General features: G+C 35.9%; 1 protein-coding gene across 1 annotated transcript; it reads left to right on the top strand.

Annotated features, from left to right (window-relative positions):
- Positions 1-31: 31 nt before the first annotated feature.
- Positions 32-3,000, top strand: HMGB2_2 (High mobility group). The gene is made up of 3 exons (XM_051214017.1): positions 32-463; positions 512-838; positions 929-3,000. Exons 1-3 carry the CDS (start codon positions 311-313, stop codon positions 1,127-1,129), a joined length of 681 nt encoding a protein of 226 aa, XP_051070044.1. The 5' UTR covers positions 32-310; the 3' UTR covers positions 1,130-3,000.
- Positions 3,001-20,179: the final 17,179 nt, after the last annotated feature.

The following is a 20,179-nucleotide window of genomic DNA, read 5'->3' on the forward strand; positions in this document are numbered from 1 at the left end:
GTTGTAACGCAAATTCATCATCTCAAAATCTCGAAGATGATTGGCTAGTTAAATTTTTTGACCTGCCTATGTTAGATTGATTGCAATGAACTAGTTAGGCTTATTCGTATGCATAAAGCCTTCCCTATCTAGTCTATATAGGCTCGTATTGCCATCATAGCTGATCTAAGCTCCCTTTGTTATTGTTTTGACTGGTAAGCGTAGTTTACTATCATTGGTATCTTATACGCTTATATTTGCTTTTATGCGATGGAGCATCTGATTTCGGATTGAAATTTTTTTCCAGATACATTGGGACTATTAAATAATCATGAATAAGACTAAAGATAAGAATAAACCTAAGGGTCCTATGTCTGCTTATGCCTGTTTTGTACAAGTTATTCGAGAAGAGCACAAAAAGAAGCATCCTGGTGAACAAATTGTATTCAGTGATTTTTCAAAAAAATGCGCAGAACGATGGAAGGTTAGTAGTCTCTTTTTTTCTTCTAAATCTTCAACTTTAATCTTACAGTTAATGACGCCAAAAGAGAAGAAACGATTCGAAGATCTAGCTGTCTTGGATAGAGAACGATTCAATCGTGAAATGTGTGATTACGTGCCACCAGATGGCATGAAAAAAGGGAAGAAACGCAAGGGTCCTAAAGACCCCACAGTACCTGCACGAGCCTGGTCTGCTTTCTTTTTCTTCTGTGATGAATTCCGTTCAAAAGTCAGAGAAAGCAATCCGGATTGGAAAGTTGCAGATATTGCTAAAGAACTTGGACGTCAATGGGAAACTTGTCAAGATAAAGCAAAGTATGAACTATTAGCTCAAAAAGATAAACAGCGTTATGAAGAGGTAAATTACTCACTTTGGTTCATAAGTTTTTTTCTAATTCCTCTGAGTTTAAGCCGGTATTGTATCTCTAAAAAACTACTTTCGTTTCAGGACATGATAAAATATCGGGCCGGGACTTATGTTCCTAGAGAGAAGAAACTTGCAGGTGCTGTGTCAAACTCTGCATCTATCAGGACTTCTGAAGCTCAGAATCCAGATTGTGCTACAGTGACCAGTGCTGGAGGTGATGAAAACGGTGCGGAGTTAGAAGATGAAGATGACGGCGAACCTGATGAGGGTGAGGAAGAGTGAAGATCAGAACATTAGGTTTTTGATAACTCAGTTGTACAGGTTTATTGCATTTATAATGTTCTAATCCCCTTCCAATTCTTACCTAAACTTTGTATACATTGGTTTTATTGTTATTTTTGTATCATTCATAAATTGAATGTACATCATTCATACTTTGACTTTCGTTTATTGTGTGATGTAAGATTCTGATAAACATATATATTATTGTTCATTATTGAGTGTTACTGTATTGTAATTTATAGTAGTACAGTTATATTCACGAGCTCGACTTTTCAACGTTTGAAATAAGGAGACGGCATGTTGTATATTCTTGTGTTTTTTTTTCCTGGACTAACGGGTACGTGTGGGTCCTTTTCTAGAGTATCTAGTCTTAAATAAGTTGGTCGGAAACCCGGACCAATTCTATATTATATCCCGAAAGTTGGCTTATCAATTGGGAAACCTATACAGCAGGGGATCTCTCATTCTTGACTTGTAAGCTCATCTGCTCTACTATTGTTATTCTTATTTAGATGATTGTAAGAGAGGGCTAAATCAGCCCCAGAACTGTGGTTAATTCGCTAAATAATCTACGATGGAGTGATGTGAATAATCCTGACCCCGGACACTTCAGTACATACGAGTTATAGCACTAAGTTTCCCCTAAAGATCCGAACCACTAGATTTCATGTTAACATGTCACCAAAAAGCCACTTCCTGTGTGATAAGCATCATAAATATTCACTGATTACTTTCCTATCAACGAAAAGTCAGTTAATCTTCCCAAAACTCCATGATATAAGAAGGATGAAAATGTCAATCATAACGTAGAACGAAAAGGCTGGGAAGTATGGATGGTAACATTGTCTGGACTTTAGTTAAAGAATATTCATATATGCATAGCTTAGCGGGATTAGCACATCCGAGTTACAGATGAGATGTCACAGTTTGGTAAGTGAATATGTATCCAAAACTCCATGTAGAAAGATCTGTTTAATCTCTGTTATTGGGGTGATCTTTCCCATCAACTGAACATGATGCTTCCTCTACGATACCAGACAATGGATTAGAATACTAAACAGGAAAAAGCGTTATTTACTTTGATATAGTATCGCAACGTACTTTCACTGAATCTGGTTGAGGAAAAAAAGCTTGTCGGCACAATGTGATGGACCTATCCCAAAGCGTCTTGAAGATCGGTGAGTAACTGAAGGCTACAGGTTACTGTGCTAGGTCTGCTAACATTCAAATTTTATGTCGAGATGTATAAAGCCTTTAAACTGATCTGGGACTTAATCATTACAATTAAGTATGTTTCGACATACACTAAATGCGGAAGTAAGAGTATGAGATTCCAAAGCACGTCCCTCTTACAATATCCCAAAAGTCAAAATAAGTTACGATTTTAAGACGACGTTCACTGGCACTCGGAAGCAGCCATGGGTCTTCGAACACAATTGATTAGGAAGGATATGCACAATGGTAGATACACGCTAACCACACTATCAATAAAATCCACACTGGAATAATGCGGGAGTTTTAAACCATTATTCGTGAACGAACTCGGATCTTCTGCAGAGTTTAGTGAACTACTACACTTAAGGTTTTGAGGTGGTTCACCCAATGTACATAGGATGACTTCATGACACTGTATCTTAGACGAATCAATTCAAATACTAGGGGATTTCTCATTTTGCACTCTGGGTGATTTCACTTTATAGTCAGACCTAATGAAGCGATACCTTCTGCATAGATTATTTCGCCCATTACGTAATCTCACCTTGAGTATTTAATATGGTAATTGTCTATCACTTTATATTACCTGATGTTCACTCCATTTAATAGTCACTCAATTATATTAGACCACATTAATTCAAGTGATTAGTATATACAAGTAATTTCATCATCTGGGAATGTTAAACTTATTTTGCTTACAATTTTAAATTTGGATTTTGACATATAAAGTTAATTCAGTCTACATTGATCCTGAGTGCTGTTAGAGAAATGAGGGCAGCTATCACTTCCCGGTTGCCCACACCGTGGGAGGGTCCTTCTAGAGGTACCTGAAAAGGAAATTGGATTAGATATGGTCTTACTGACCTGAGAGCGTGACCACAGTGCCCAAGGGACAACTGCTTGAGGTCGGTCACACACGACCTTTTTGTAATTTTCGTGTTAGCTCCGTACTTACTGGAACCTTACCGCTGGAGACAGAAATCCGTGGGACAAGACGAGATGTGCATTTTAATGGTCAACCTTTTCTAACACCACTCCTTGTGGCAAGGCAGCATCGCTGCTATGCTGGTTTCCTGAACGAAACACCTTACTACCGTCACACCTCTGTACAGTTAGCAGTACGACTTGGTGTTCTGACCTTGAGTTTGCTGCTTTTAGTCTCGCCGCTCGTCAGCCGACCTGTCTGGCATGGTAAGACCTTGCGGAACCATTGTTCCAGCCAGTATAGCTCGATTGGACCACCACAATAGGCAAGCCCGACCACCGTGTCAAGGTAACTGCAACGGTCATGTCTATAATTGGTTTATCTGCATAGAATATAGTTTAGTCTGAGGATATTATTAATCATGAACTAATATGATCTAGAAAATGTTTTAACAATATAAAACTCCAGAATAGCCATTTCTTCCTAATTTAGAACCGCTCATCAGTAATCCATGAGATCGAGATCAAAAGCTATCATTTCTCGAAACGACTGCTTAATGGTTTATTCATTTAGTTTGGAAATACCATAATTTTAACCTTCAAGTTCACACGATGATGACTGTGTAGTTGCTCAGTTGGACATTACTGAAATTATCTTTGAAATTTCAATTATTGTGCTTACACAGTTTGTGTGCAACAACATTTTTTTAGAATATTCCATGTCTCTTCTTCAGTTGTTAACTCTCTCCAGGGGATTTTAAATTCGGTTTGCTGGTTGTATGTTATCGCTATAAAGTTCTTCATATTTTACACTGTTGTCTTTCTTAATAGCCCAATACGTTTGTCTGCTTTATTGCTCTTAGACTTAGATATTATTCGTTTACACAACGCAAACAAAGGAGTCAGTAATTATAAGAGTTATCTCCAGCAATAACCTGTGTGATAATAATAACTGTTTGAAATCATCAAAATTTGACTGGTTAGATTGAATTTTGACTTCACTCTCTACCTCAACATGATGGATCCTATCGTATCTATACATTACTGCTGAGTACTCAAATGGAACAGAACATTCGTTCAACAATAAACTTTTCTGGAAAACAGATGGTATAATTATGAGTAACCCTTTTTGAGAACAATTCTTGTAGATAAATTTGTCACAAATCTGGAGAGAAACAAATTATTGCTGTTATAACTTATAGGTTTGTGCCCCTACCAATGTATAACGTAATGATACCGCCAATTAGAGAACAGTGAATTATCGACCGAACCAATGACGCATAAAACCTATACGAGCAGTCTAGAGTCCTTAGCGATCCTGCTTCCCGCCTAGTCATGCCTGTTAAGTCCAGAACACCAATCTCAGCCTCTGTGATATGAATCATGTATTTCAGACATACTGGGTTTATATACAAACTAAACAGACAACGTATCATAAAATAGGAAACAACATTTGTACACAATCTACACAAAGTGACTGTGAATGTAGAAGACTGTAATTAATTGACTGGACATAATTCAAGAATAGTAAATCGTATAATAATAGTTTGTAGGTCGAAATAAAGCTCATAATAAGAGGAACACGAATATGAATAGTCTAGTTACGTAATAATTACACGACAAACAATATACGTATAGTATTGGTCCATAAATGGATCCCAACAGTTACCATTGATTATTCGCATCAGGATATAACCATTTATTGATATCATAAAGACTAAACTCTATGCAAAGTATGTTGGTGATGCGTTCATTTCGCTCAAAGATGTAAATCGTACTAAGAAATTGTTCAAAACAATTAAATATTAGCTAAATAATCCAGTCCATTTTCTTGAACTAGATATGCCCCATGAAATTAATGATGTATCTATAGAGAAGGAACTTAGAGTAAATAATATCTAAACCTTCATAGCTTTTATCTGATAAGTTAATAAATATGGACTAGTGAAAACGTTCTACTACAAACTAGAAAATTATGTTTAACAGATAGACTCTAACAAGTGATTACCCTCTTTTATTAATAAAGAAATCTATATATCTAAGAAGGAAAATGTGTCAACCCTGCTTCGGTTTGGGCACCCGGGCAGTATCACAGCCCTCACACATATCAAATGAGATTTGTGTGGCGCATATGTATTTGGTGCCTCCTTGTACCAATATCAATGTGTTAAAATAAATGTGTCAGTTCAACAAATCGTTATAGGTGTTATAGTTTTTCTTTTTTTGAATTATTTGATTGTTCCAACGTAGGAACAATTGTGGAATTCTTCTATTACATCATGTGAATTAGTTAGATCAGACGACTAATACATAAAAACACATCAACGTCAGTAATCCATACGCATTAAATTAGGAGATAACATCTAACAGTTTTAACTGTTGACGTGATAGTAGGTGAAATTTATCTAGAGCGAAATCTTTTCAAAATACTGAATCAAAAGTAATATCATATGTGTGTACTACATTTTATACATTAAAAAAATGAATATCGGTGTACACACAAAACATTTTCTGGTTAGCGTTTTTTAGCGAGTTAGTTTTCTACGGGATGGAGTCGCTAACCCCATGCCTAACCCTCCTCCTTTATCCGGGCTTGGGACCGGTAGTAGTTCAAGAGGGGCTCCAGGCAAGCCCTCACATGGAATCCTCAAGACCAACGGAAAAGAGGGAGACCAAAGAACACATTACGTCGAGAAATGGAGACAGACATGAGAAAAATAAGCAAAGATTGGATAGAACTAGATAGGAAGGCCGAGGATAGAGTGGGTTGGAGTATGCTGGTCGGTGGCCTATCCTCCATTTGGATTAACAGGCGTCATTAAGTAAGTAGCAGAAATACTGAAAAAAAGACTAAGTAATGAGCCCTCAATTATCCTGGTACAGCCGAAGGCGGGGAGAGTCAGCTCTCCCTCTCCAAGTGCTCTCACATGGCCTCGCGTATACAGCCACTGCCATGGAAGTCCTATTCAGTGCCTTCTCGTGGCGGCGGTGTTGTTTACGAAATCGAGAGGATGAAAAGCGAATGTCCGGCGCTTTAACCGGGTTCGTGGACACGGGGAGTCCACATAGGGGATTTGGAAAACCTTGATTCTAAACCAATGGTGCACATGGGCTCCAGTATCCTGAGGCAACAAATGACATATGTACCAATTGTTGCTCATCGGCACCATGGGACTGTATGTTCTGACGTTGCTCCACTGACTTATTGATCAGACCTTTGAGTCGAAGGCTCCGGATGTGGTTACATAAGAATATTACATACTTCAGTTTGGGAACGAGGACAGTGTCATAGCTAAAACACAAATCATGTGACTTGTGTGGTGCATATGTATTCGGTACCCCTTTGTACCAATATTTATATATTCAACTAAATAAATAAGCAACGAGAATATATTTTTAAAGACAAAAGAAAAATGTGTATATGAAGGAGTACTGGAACTGGAGATCTATAGGAATATAAATAGTGAATTCATCTGGACCACCGTGATCGATTCTCTCCCACGTCACAGAACATCTCTAAACACTGATAGCGGTTATTGCATGGAACCAAACCAGGTAGTCTACATCTCTCCACATAACTTAAATCAACAGTAAACGACTTTATATACTGCTACTATATTTTGTTTCGGTCACTCATAGTTTCCTTTCAACCTATTCCTACACTATACATGATCGTACACTTGGGTAGATGATGATTAGGTTTACATAATGCATGTCGTAACCATCTCAACCGATGAAGGTTTATAACCCTGTCAACTGATTTGTCATTTTTAAGCCTAAATTGTTGAGTAAAAAAAAAACTAAAACTGTTACTTCCCATACAAAATACCATAATCGAAGGTCATTGAAATAACCATTCATGAAAATAAAGTCCATAAATAACTACTAATTAATAATATACTTCTCATCATTATAATAACTCTGAAATTTATCCAAGAATATATTTATCTAATGAATATTCTAGTAACAGTTATGACAGTCTATACATACTTGTTTGAGACTTTTGTGAATCCATGACAAAAATTCAAATGGTTTTATCTTAAATGGTACTCAGTAATTAAATATAGTTCATAGATCTGAAATGTTCCTAGCAATGTTTATATTCAAGAAATGAAGTTGAACAGAAGAAAGAATGAATAGTATGAGTTTATGAAGATTATTAGGTTTTTGATTGAGATCATGAGTTAACTAAGGCTAGATCATCATGGAGAACCTGGAAGCATTGGACAGTCGTTTCGTCCTATTGTGGGACTCCTCAGCATTGGGCATCCACGAGACTCAAGGGCCTGGGTCCGAATCCCATAATGGGACGAAACAGCTGTCCAGTGCTTTCAGGTTTTCAATGGTTGTCTAATATCAATCACTTCATGATCTCAATTAAAAAGAAAATGTACTTGTCACTCCCTATATCATCATAAATATAGACAATACTTTTTTCTCATCAAATTAAGGTTCTGAAGACAATCGTCTAGTTTAGTGTATGGGTAATGATATTACCACAAAAGCGAATATCATTGAAAGTAATATCATCATTCTAAAAAAATCATTGAAATGTTTTTGAAGCAATGTAATAGGATGCGTTAACGTGTATTATCGATTGCTGACATTATTAGAAGTAAAATTATTTGATATTCTTACTAAGTTATCAGGTTACTTTTTCTCATAGATACATTGTTCTCTATATTCCCTCTTCTCCAAAATACATAACATAACTGCAGGCTAACTCCAAACCTACTGATGAAGGTCCTAAAGTTCAACTGTTCTAGTTTGATGAATTATGATAAAATGTTAGAAAATCTAAATCAATAAGTCAAGTTACTATAATATCTATAAAAACACCTGATATTAACCAACATATGCTCACTAATGACTGGCTTCAATGAGGTATTTCCTGAAGTTCTAGTGAGAAACAGTGATCAGTGGAGTTCAACCAGGTCTGTTGTGAGATATCAGCTCACTGAAGACAATGGTGGATGTGTCGCTCAGTTTTGTGGATTAGTTGAAGTTAGACATTAACACAGTTAGATGACGTCCGGCTCAGTGGTCTAGTGGTTAAGCGCTCACGCGCGATACTGACAAGTCCTGGGTTCGAAACCCGAGAGGCGGCATCATGGATGTGCACTGCTGAGGAGTTCGATACTGGGATGAAACAGCCGTCCAGTGCCTCCAGATTTTCCATGATAGTCCCTGCTTCAATTGACTCATGAATTCAACTATTAAAATTATTATGATATCCACAAGAAAAACCCTTCTTTGATTATCAATAATTATCTGTGAATAACTTGTATTAGGTTAAACTAATTGCTTCTTTAAACTGTTCAATTGTATGAAGATAAGATAGAATAGGAATTTTAATGATATTTCAATGACTTGTTATGATATTTGTTTATTCAAAGGTGATAATTTCTTTAACTACATTTTATGCTTTTTTTATGTTCCGCCTACCCTATTTCTTCCGATTAGTCTTCAGTAATAAGGATAGTAGGTTGATGAACCTGTGTTAATCCTGACACATTACTTTCCAGTGAAGGTCCAGCTTTTCCTTGAAAGTATTCACTGATGGGGCTGATACCACTTATTCGGGTAAGGCGTTCAAATGATTGACTACTCGATGAGAAAAACGGGACCCCACTTTAAGTTTATTAGATCGTGGTTTATTAACCTTCTTTCTATGACCTCGGAGATTATTAGTGCTGGAGGGAGCAAAAAGATAAGACATATTAACACCCAAATCATAATTAAAGATACGAAATGCCAGTATAAGGTCACCTCGTTTCCTACGATACGACAAGGGGAAAAGATTTAGGCGTTTTAAACGCTTATCGTAAGGGAGTCTAGAAAGACCCTTCACTAATTTCGTTCCCACACGCTGGACACGCTCAAGGGAGTTAGTATCCTTTACCAGACACGGGCTAGCTGCTTGGATGCAGTACTCTAAATGTGGTCTAACATATATGGGATATAAAATTCAAAACGTTTCCTCGTCAAAAGATTTGAACGCTCGGCGAAGTGACCATAACGCACGATTATTAACAATCATTATCAACTAATCATTGTATATGTTGTATCTATAGACTATCAACTAATCGAATAAGGATATCGGTTACGTAAAATATTCAAACCAGTAACCAGGTTTATATCCAGTCAGATGACTTTTTATTACTAAGATATACCATAATGTTAAAGCAATATATTGTCTATTTAACTCTACCTGGAGTCCCTCTGCGGGCTACTTCCAGTCCCAAACCCAGATAAAGAAGGAGGGTTGGGCATGGGGTTAGCGACCCCATCCCTTAGAAAACTAACTCGCTAACAAAAAACGCTAACCAGAGAAAAATTATGTTGTCTATTTGAAGTATAATTGTAAGCTGTTATTATTAGTTTAAACACGTATTCATTCTGTTTTCCAAAAGAAAAAAATATACATCAAGTACATCCAGATAGCTGAGTCATATGATATAAGCTGAGTTGAGAAAACCAACAGTTGATAGAGTGATTACATTATTAAGAATTTACATTTAAGCTTATTCAACATTTTAATATAATCTGTTTGAACTAATGTAAAAATAAGCAAAGATGGATAGTGGCTAGTAGTGGAATCCAGTTTGACGTGTATTTCACTCTATTTGGTACTCATCAACTGGATGTATCTGTATCTTAAAGTTAATGTTCACTCTAGGATTCAAACCCAGTACTGTTTGCTTTAAACGCCATCATGTTATACACTTAGCTACTGAGTCCTAATAGCCACTTACTTGTGCAATGGGATGAAGTTTAAATTCACTTGATATTGTTTACTTGAATCTTCCCATTGATATTTAGCACTGTAATTGATCAGTTTCTTATTCAAACAAACAATACTAAGTGACTTTAATGTAAAAATAGATACTCTGGTTGTAATACCTTACAAAATATTATCAACAGGATGTTTAAACAACCAGTGTATAATTTTCTCATCCTTCATAACTCACAGATATATTCAGAAATCGTTGATTTTCATTACAGACTATCATTAACTAGATGAGAACCACTAAAAATCATTCGGTAGTAAACAAATAATTCCTCCACGTACATAGAACTATAGGTTAGACACTTGGATTTTGAGCGTTGTTTGAATTATGAGGATGGTTGTCATTTTCCTACAACTTATACTGTGTAAGGATATTTCTTCTTGAGCTATATTTACAAGAAATTGGATCTTGACAACCTGGGAGAGTGACCTCAGTGCTTAGGTGACAACTGCTTGATGCCGGTCACTTAAGGTCTTTTCGCTAGTTCTTAATTTGTTAAGCCCCTACTTGATAGGTCTTATCATCGGATGAAGAAAATTCACGAGGTAAATTAAAGTTTTTACTACTTTTAATCTAGATCCTTCATAACCCTTTCTTTTCGTTGTAGGAAGAAAACATCACTGATGCTTCTAGTTGTCTGAGAGAAACACTGTACCGTCTTCACATCCCTGTACAGTGCTTTATCTATCAAACTTTAAGTTCTCTACTTTTAGACTTACCGCTCCCCAAGTGAACTATCTACTTCCATGGTCGTCAAAATATAGAAGCTTGACCACCACATTAAGGTGGCAACTGTAGTTGGGACAGGACTCATCAATATTATCATAATGACATTCATATAAGTGGTCTGTAATGTTTAATATTGTAATCTAATTTTATTACGATGAATTAGGTCTTTCAACTAGTTATTTATGCAAGCATAAGCCAGCCTTAGTGACTGGATTAAAAACTAATATATACTTATTTATTTTATCAGAAGGGGTTTTGTGGAGATTTTAGTAATTTCAATAGTTGAAATCATGAGTTCATTGAAGCTAGACCACTATGGGATCGTGGATGCACACTGCTGAGGAGTCCCATACTAGGATGTAACAGCCTTCCAATGTTTCCAGGTTTTCCATGGTGGTTTGGCTTCAATCAACTTGTGATTTCAATTATTTATTTTTAGTCAAAACAAATGAATCAACAAACTTGAAATGAGTATATTATTTTAACTCTCCTATTATTTATTACTAGTAAGTAGTATCGAGATAGGTATACGGGGAATATGGGACAGAAAATGAACTTGAAATTAAGTTTCGTTTTTGATAATTAATAAATTTATTCTATGAATTGTTCAATGAATGCTTCCTTCTGGTATATACTTTCTCTACTATCGTGGATTAATTATCTGTCAGGTAATCTAAAATCAAGTATTGAAAATAAAGGATACAAGAGATTTCTTTATGATCAAATTCTAAAATCTTAGATGAAGAGGATTGTTGGAAGGATCAGGTAAATATCCCAGTGATTTGAAGTTCCTTGACAAGAATTGATTACAGTCTATTCAAATAATACCATACTTTTAGTTGTAACCATGAGAACTGAAAAATTTACGGCAAAACTATAATTTATGGACAAACTTTGAATGACGACAGAGTGACCTTGAGAGTATCTACCTAATTACTAGGGTTAAATAAGGATTATAAAGAAGTTTAAAGGATAAGGATTAGGAATCACAGTTGATGGTCAAGGTTGTGAATTAGATTGACGGTTTTTCATCACAAACTGACATCAATTAAAATACCAATACACTATTTGGCTAAATGGGTGAGTGAATTTCGCGCTAAAATCCGAGACCTGTTATCTTAAATCTGATTGGTTGGTTCATAAATTATAGTCTCGCCAAATTTACTACATAATTACTTACATGTTCTTTGTTAAATGAAATCTCAACACTATTTATACTTTCCAGACCTATATAATGGTGCATACGATTGCAAAAAATACTATGTTTTGTTTAACAATATCAATTTATTTAGTCTAAGTAGTGTCATAAACTCCTCCTGGAGTCCCTTCGGGCGCTACTACCGGTCCCAAACCCGGATAAAGGAGAAGGGTTGGGCATGGGGTTAGCGACCCCATCCCGTAGAAAAATAACTCGCTAGAAAACGCTAAACTAAGTAGTGTCATGCAGAAAAAATTGTAGCAAACAGATTCTAAACGTTCCGAACGATAAAATAAGGTATTTTCTATTGATTGAGATCATGAACCGACTGATGTTAGACAGCCATTGGAAACCTGGAAGCACTGGATGGCCATTTTGTCCCATTGTGGGACTCCTTGACAGTGCGCATCCATGACCCCGCTAGCGGGACTCGAACCCAGGGCCTTCAGTTTCGCGCGCGAACGCTCAACCTACTAGACCACTGAGCTGGCCGTCATCCAATGGTGGTAATATCTAATCTCAACCAATCCACAAAATTGTGTGACCATCTTCCATTGTACCGAGGTAGATACCTGTTCCTACCCGACACGGATTAGTTCCACTGGTCACGGCTTCTCACTAGAACTCCGAGAATTCCTTCACGAAGCTAATCACTAATGAGCACATGTTAATAATCTTCACAACCTCATACTGAAAATATTTTTTGGCCTTTCATTTAACTCATTTCTTTTAATTTATCCATAAAGAAAATATTTTCTGATTGTATGTGTTTATCATTAGACTGACAATATTGGTCGATCATACTGTTTATGTGTTCATCTACATATTCAATTATTTTCTATTCAGAAATATAGGCTCATTATTTGTATTAATTAGCCATTAATGAAATCAATAGTCATACTATTTTCATTTGGAAAACATTAATTTGAAAGATCTACAATTTTGATTATTGATAATGTTACTTGATTAAAAGTGATCGGTAGAATTATTGAAGTATATAAAAACCTTCACATATTTGGGCAGTATCATTTGATCAGCATGATGGATCTGATGAAGATGTGAAGGCATGAATCGATAAAGCAAGAGCAGTATACATCTCAAAACAACTCTCAACCGATACTAAAGTCAGAATTTTTAATACAAATGTCAAGACAGTTCTACTGTATGGGACGGAAATCTGGAGAACTACACAAACCATCATCCAGAACATACAAGTATTTATTAAAAATCATCTACGCAAAATACTTCGGATCGGTTGGTCAGACACTATCATCAACAACCTATTGTGGGAGAGAACAAACCAGATTCGAGTGGAGGAAGTAATGAGGAAGAAGTGCTGGAGGTGGATAGGACACACGTTATGGAAAGCACTCAACTGTGTCAGAAGGCAATCCCTCACCTGGAATCCTCAGTGTCAAAGGAGGAGAGGAAGATCAAAGAAAACATCACACGGAAAAATGAAGTCAGGTGTGAGAAGAGTGAAGAACAATTGGACAGAACTAGAAAGGACGGCCGAGGATAGAGTATGTTAGAGATTGCTGATAGGCAACTTATTCTCCATTTGGAATAACCGGCGTAAGTAAGTAAGGTAGAATATTCTGTCTCCACATTCTACTTTTTATCACTTGATAACTTTTAACAATATATCTACAATCTTGATGGAACGAATGCTCATTATTTCACTGATCAGTTGAGACAAGTGTTTGTTTTTTAACCATCTCATATCAGTATTGTAGACAATCAGTATAACTTAAAATCAGTGTGAATTATGAAACATTGATTGTTTGATTTTAACCTTGAACATGAATAGTAAATCAGGTTAATGAGATAAAACTACAACTGTTAATAATAATAATAATAATAATAGTAATACTACTATCACTACTACTACTACTACTACTACTACTACTACTACTACTACTACTACTACTAATGATAATAATAATAATAATAATAATAATAATAATGATAATATTGCTCACACATATATCCAATCTATTAACATCTGTAATATTGATGTTATTAGTAATGAATTCAGTTAAATACTCACGAAATCTCATGTTATCAGCAAAGGGTTGTGGAGGTTATCAAGTTATTCATTGAGATCAAGAACCGATTGATGTTAGACAGCCATTGAAAACCTGGAAGCATTGGAAGACCGTTTCGTCCTGTTGTCAGACTCCTCAACGGTGCACGTGCATGGTCCCGCTCGCGGGGTTCGAACCTAGGGCCTTCACTAAATGCACATTAAATACATTAAACAAAAGTATAACTAGTCATTCATTCTTTTATCAGAAAAATTTTTAGTAGAGATTGTAGTAATTTAATAGTTGAGTTCGTGAGTCAATTAAAGTTAGACTTGCATGGAAAATCTGGAAGCACTGGATGGCCATTTCGTCCTACTGAAGACAATAGTGAATGGTGGTGCAATTTCGTGGATTGGTTGAAGTTAGACATTAACACCATCGGATGCCAACTCAGTGATCTAGAGGTTCTGGGTTCGAGTAGTAGGTTCGGGATCATGGGTGCACATTGCTGAGGAGTCCCATACTAGGAAGAAATGGCCATCCAGTGCTTCTAAGTTTTTCATGGTGGTCTAGCATTAATTGACTCATGAACTCAACCATTCATTGCTTTATTCAGCTAGAAGAAAAGAAAACAAACTTTCTTATTCTAACTATTAAAGTCAGTTGAAGTTTCAGTATTACAACAACAACAACAACAACAACAGAGAAATAGACTAGATAATAATTGACTCAAATTTCACTATGTAAACTAATCTATGAACAAGGCTTTTCTTATAATTAAGAGCATTCTATATATTGAAATAAGGTGAAGATGAATATCAATTTAGTGAAGTTTCCTTTGATTTAAACGAAGTCAATACTACATTTAGTTCTATTGAATTTGATTACATAATACATACATTACAGATATACATACATATTAAATGTGTACATCATCAAATGAAATTCATAATCATCAAAGTTGTGTAGCTACAGTTTTAAATTCAAGTGTATATATCTATGTACAGTGTAACGAATTCATTTGAATAATGACTGTCATTTGTATAGTACATATTTGAGGTCATTAAAGGATAAAATAGTAAGTACCAAAAGTATTAGTTATATAATATTGATAAAATATATCATGTATTTCATCTCTTTTCTAAATGATCAGTTTATGAGAGGAGTGACATGATTGAGAAGATTAGTAGCTCAGGTGGATGATTTTGTTAGAGTTTTATTTTCTGAGCTAGATTATTTGGTCGTGGATCTTTCATCGTTCTTCTGAACAACATCATCAGCACTTCCACCTGAAGTTTGTAGTGGACATTTCGTCCTATTGTAGGATTCCTCAACAGTACGCATTCACAACCTCACCTCGCGGGATTCAAAACCCAGGACCTTACTGAATAAACTCTTTTTTTTTCACCACCAACCCCGATTATTTTCACAAGACGAACTGACTTCTATTTATCTAATATGAATTATATAGCTGTAAAAAGTACACATCAAAGAATCACCAAGTTAATTCTGTAACCAACCGACAAAATACTTCAGTCATTTTTTTTGTTCTTCAACGGATACTTATTGGAAGGTTTGTTGTTGACTTTTGTTTCATTCAAATTTATTATTATTATTATGATGATGATGGCTTTCTTTGTATTGCCCATCATCTACCATATATATATACATGTCTTAACATTACGGTTTCTAATTCTATTTTCTAGGCGTTTTTTGCTTAATGTTGACTTTTTTTTTTTATTCGAACCGTTTAGATCGCATAGTTTTTTACTCTGTGTGTGTATATGACTTTATGTATGTATATATATGTATATGTGGGTATGTCTGTGTGTTTGTCACTGATATCTCCTTTACCTTACCTAGTACAGTAACATTTTACCCTCCCCCCTCCCTCTATTCGTCAGTCCATTCGGTCATTACCATTATTAGTAGTAGTGAAGTAGTAGTAGTATTAGTAGTATTAGTATTAGTATTAGTATTAGTATTAGTAGTAGTAGTAGTAGTAGTAGTAGTAGTAGTAGTAGTAGTATGCAAGACTTGTTATTCTATATTTAGCTAAGACTGATTGTATGATTTTATATTGGTTTCTCTGCCCACTCTCTCTCACTTTTTTACGGATTTGTATTAGTAGGGCAAATGGGGTATGGATCAGCCCTATTCAATTGAAACGATTTAACATATATATGTATATATATGTAAATGTTTTGAAACATATGGGTTGATAATAGAGAGAAAGACAGTCTAACAAGTCTACTATACATAGAGATAAAAAACAACAGACATGATAATATGTAGGCTGAGAAGGATTTGTGGAAGGATAAAAAGAGATAGAGAGAGAGAGGTGTGGAGGCAGGGTCTGTACGAAAAGAGCCTGACCTTTTTTATTGATATGAAATCCAATAATGCATTGACTTGTATAGAAAAATGAATTGGTGGGCATGTTGTATGGTGGAAATAAAAACACAGTAGTAATGAAGTTATGAAAAATACTTATAATAGTTTAAGTAGTTTATAAGGGTTAACACTTACTTGATTGATATCATATCATTTTAACAACTATGAGTTATAAGTGACGAAGAAAAAGTCATTTGTCTCCCGGAATTCTGTCTCCCGTGATGAAACATTGTGAAGTACGGAGTCATGCTCTTCACACATACTTTCAGATCCTCCTTGATTACTAATGATACTGTCCATGTACGTAAAACTTTCCACCTCTTCCAGAACATCTTCATCAATTATGATAGGGTCGGTGCTGTCTATGTTGTATTTGAAGATGCTGCTTTTTCCATTGAATATGTTGAGGCCCACTACTGCAAAGTCTGCTGCTGCATTGACTGTGTTCACCTACATTTGTTGGTGTATATGAGACAGAAGAACTAGGTTATGTTCAAAGTTCAAATCGTCTAGTTACATCCAATTTGTCCTTTGTATTCCAGGCTTCCCCTGAAATATGGAGGTCATTAAATACGAATATCTCCACCCTCCTAAATTTTTTTCATCATTTTTATAATTTAGTAAACCCTTATTCCATTCTTCATATCCATTATCATAACTCACTGATGACAATGATGGATGTGTCGCTCAATTTCGTGGATTAGTTGAAGTTCGACATTAACACCGTTGGATGCCGACTCAGTGGCCTAGTTGGTAAAGCGCTTGGCACGAGACTAGTAGATCCTTGAATCGAATCCCGCGAGGCGGGGTCGTGGGTGCGCACTGCTGAGGGGTCCCACAGTTGGACGAAACGGCTGTCCAGTGCTTCCAGGTTTCCCATGGTGGTCTAGCTTCAATTGACTCATGATCTTTACTATTTAAATCACTACAATCTCCACAAAATTCCTTCTGATACTAATCATATTTTATATATTGTGTATTCTATTAGAAAGAAACATCACGTTAATTCGGTTATACGGTGGTATTTCGATATTTTTAAGATTGGAAAACCGATAACAAACTTTGACAAAACAATAAACTTGTTAAAACGACTAAAAACTGATCAGTCTCACTAGTTCAGTGTGAAGCGCTTTCCATATATACAGACCCTCTGTTCATTGGTTGAGTGATAAATTCAAGATAATGTAGTCACTTCAGGAATCTCTTAAGCTCATTCTTAAACTAAACTTTATTTGGACATAGTCCGGTTTCGCCCCAGTTCCATGTCATTCATTAATGAACATTTATAACCACATAAAGGTGAGATAGAATTTAGGACATACATTTAACGGTGAATACCTTACAGTTTAGTTATTTTATGATAGATGACATCATCTTTATCGAATATTATCCATGTTTAACTTCCTTACTTATCCGACCTGATATAGTTTATTAATCAGCATCGATTTCTATTACAACTTAACAAACTCAATATTAGCACGGATGAGAAATTCCATCTTCACCAGTGATATTTATGTTGACGAAGTTAAACTTTCCATTGGGATTGAATGAAGAAATGATTATCTTATTGTCATAGAAAACATGAACTGATCAATGTTAGATCACCATTGAAGACCTGTAAGCACTGGATGGCCATTTCGTCCCAGTATCGAACTTCTCATCAGTACGCACCTACGATCATGCCCAAGGGATTTGAAACCAATAAACTCGGTCTAACGAGGACGCTTATATTCCAAACCACTGAGCCGGCACCCAACATCCTTAATGTCTAACTTAAAACAAAACACAATATTGCGTGATCAAATTCCATTCACTGGGTGGTGATCAATGTCATGTGTGTCAAGTCCTTCTTAGTGCAGATCGAATGCTATCGACCAAGTTGCAATGTTGAGCACCAGTTCCTTCAAGATTACAAGTACACCTTGATGACGATTTCCAAGTAGCACGGAACCCAAGTCCAGGGTTTCCTGTTGACTACCTCCAACCACCATCGAAATTTAACCATCCCTACAACCCTAAAACTGAACATTATCTAGCTAGTAAAATTATGTTGTGAAAATTCAATTTGATTGGAAACTACTTTCATCTCCCCTACCGAAACTCATCACACATATATTAATTTGTGTACAATTCAAAATATGATGTTTTTTCTCTCAGATACTAAATTAAAGGAGTAATTCTTCAGTCAGTCAGTCAGTAACAACGTAGAACTTCGCACATACGTACGTACGTACGTACATCAGTTCAAGTTGCCATACCACATTACACTGATTTAGTCAATAATCAAATTACTAAGAGAAACATTTATGTTTGTTTCAACAGAATACCATTATCAATTTTATTGTTATTGTGTTTTCTGTAATTATCAGAAAGGGTTTTGTGGAGACTTTTTATAAATTTCACTGATTGAAATCATGAGTCAAGTGAAGCTAGACAAACATGGAAAACCTGGAAACACTGGATGGTCGTTTCATCCTAGTACGGGATTCCTCGGAAGTGCACATTCACGATCCCACACCCCGCTAGATTCGAACCAAGGACCTATCAGTCTCGCGCCAGGAGCTTAACCAACTAGACCACTGAGCCGGCACCCAACGGTGTTAATGTCTAACTTCAACCAATTCACGGAGTTGCGCCACCGTACACCATTTTCTTCAGTGAGTTGATATCTCACAGCAGACCTGGTTTAACTCCACTGGTAACGGCTTCTCACTAGAACCTTAGGAAATGCCTGTTGAAGTCAGTCACTAGTGAGCAGATGATTATTATCAGAAGGGGTTCTGTGGAGATTTTTTAGTAATTTCACTGACTGAAATCATGAGTCGGCTCAGTGGTTTAGTTGGTTAAGCGCCTGGCGCGAGACTGATGGGTCCTTGGTTCGAATCTCGCAGGGTGCTGGACCGTGGATGCTCACTATTGAGGAATCCCATACTAGGATGAAACGGCCACCCAGTGCTTCCAGGTTATCCATGGTGGTGGTCCAGCTTCAATTGACTCATGATTTCAATCAGTGAAATTTTCTGTAATTGTTTGTATCACGCAACAATTCCAACTTCTATTTTTTACTTATTTACTACATCATTTATCATTGATTATTTTGTTTGTTTGTGTAGGTGGCGCCAATATTTTGTTTAAAAAAACCAAGTAATATTGTTTATCTACTACTAATTTAAGTAGTTTTATCTACTCATAATTATGTATATTTATATGATTATTATTATTATTATTGTAAACTAACAGTTTTAAGAAGCTCATATGATAGACAATTTTGAAATTTCTGTCATGAATATAAGAAATGAAAAGACTGTTATTATTGTCTTCGTAACCCAGAGTAATCCACAAATTGTATTTCAGTATTAGTAATAATAATAATAATAATAATAGAGTCCTAGCGATATTGGCCATTTAGTCAGTATAGATATAGTTACTGAAATTCGATTTATAGTTATTTGAAAAGTATCACATTGACATCAAGAACTCAAGGTAATATGCTTAATCCTTATCGGAATTAGTGTCACTCATGAAACTGTTGTGTCTTTAAGTCCGACTAATTATCACATGACTTATTCGTCAATCAGAATACGACTTATATAATCTTAGCACTGTGCTAAATCAATGACGTATCGACCGATATGACCAACCTAGTGTACGTATTGGTCTTTTACCCTCCTAGCTCTTTCAGTTGAATCCAGAACGTCACTATGCGAATTATGTATTTCAAACATACTGGGTTTATATACAAACCAAACAGACCATATCGTACCATAAAATC

This window comes from Schistosoma haematobium, chromosome 3, assembly GCF_000699445.3.
Source record: "Schistosoma haematobium chromosome 3, whole genome shotgun sequence".
NCBI classification, from domain to species: Eukaryota; Metazoa; Platyhelminthes; class Trematoda; order Strigeidida; family Schistosomatidae; genus Schistosoma; species Schistosoma haematobium.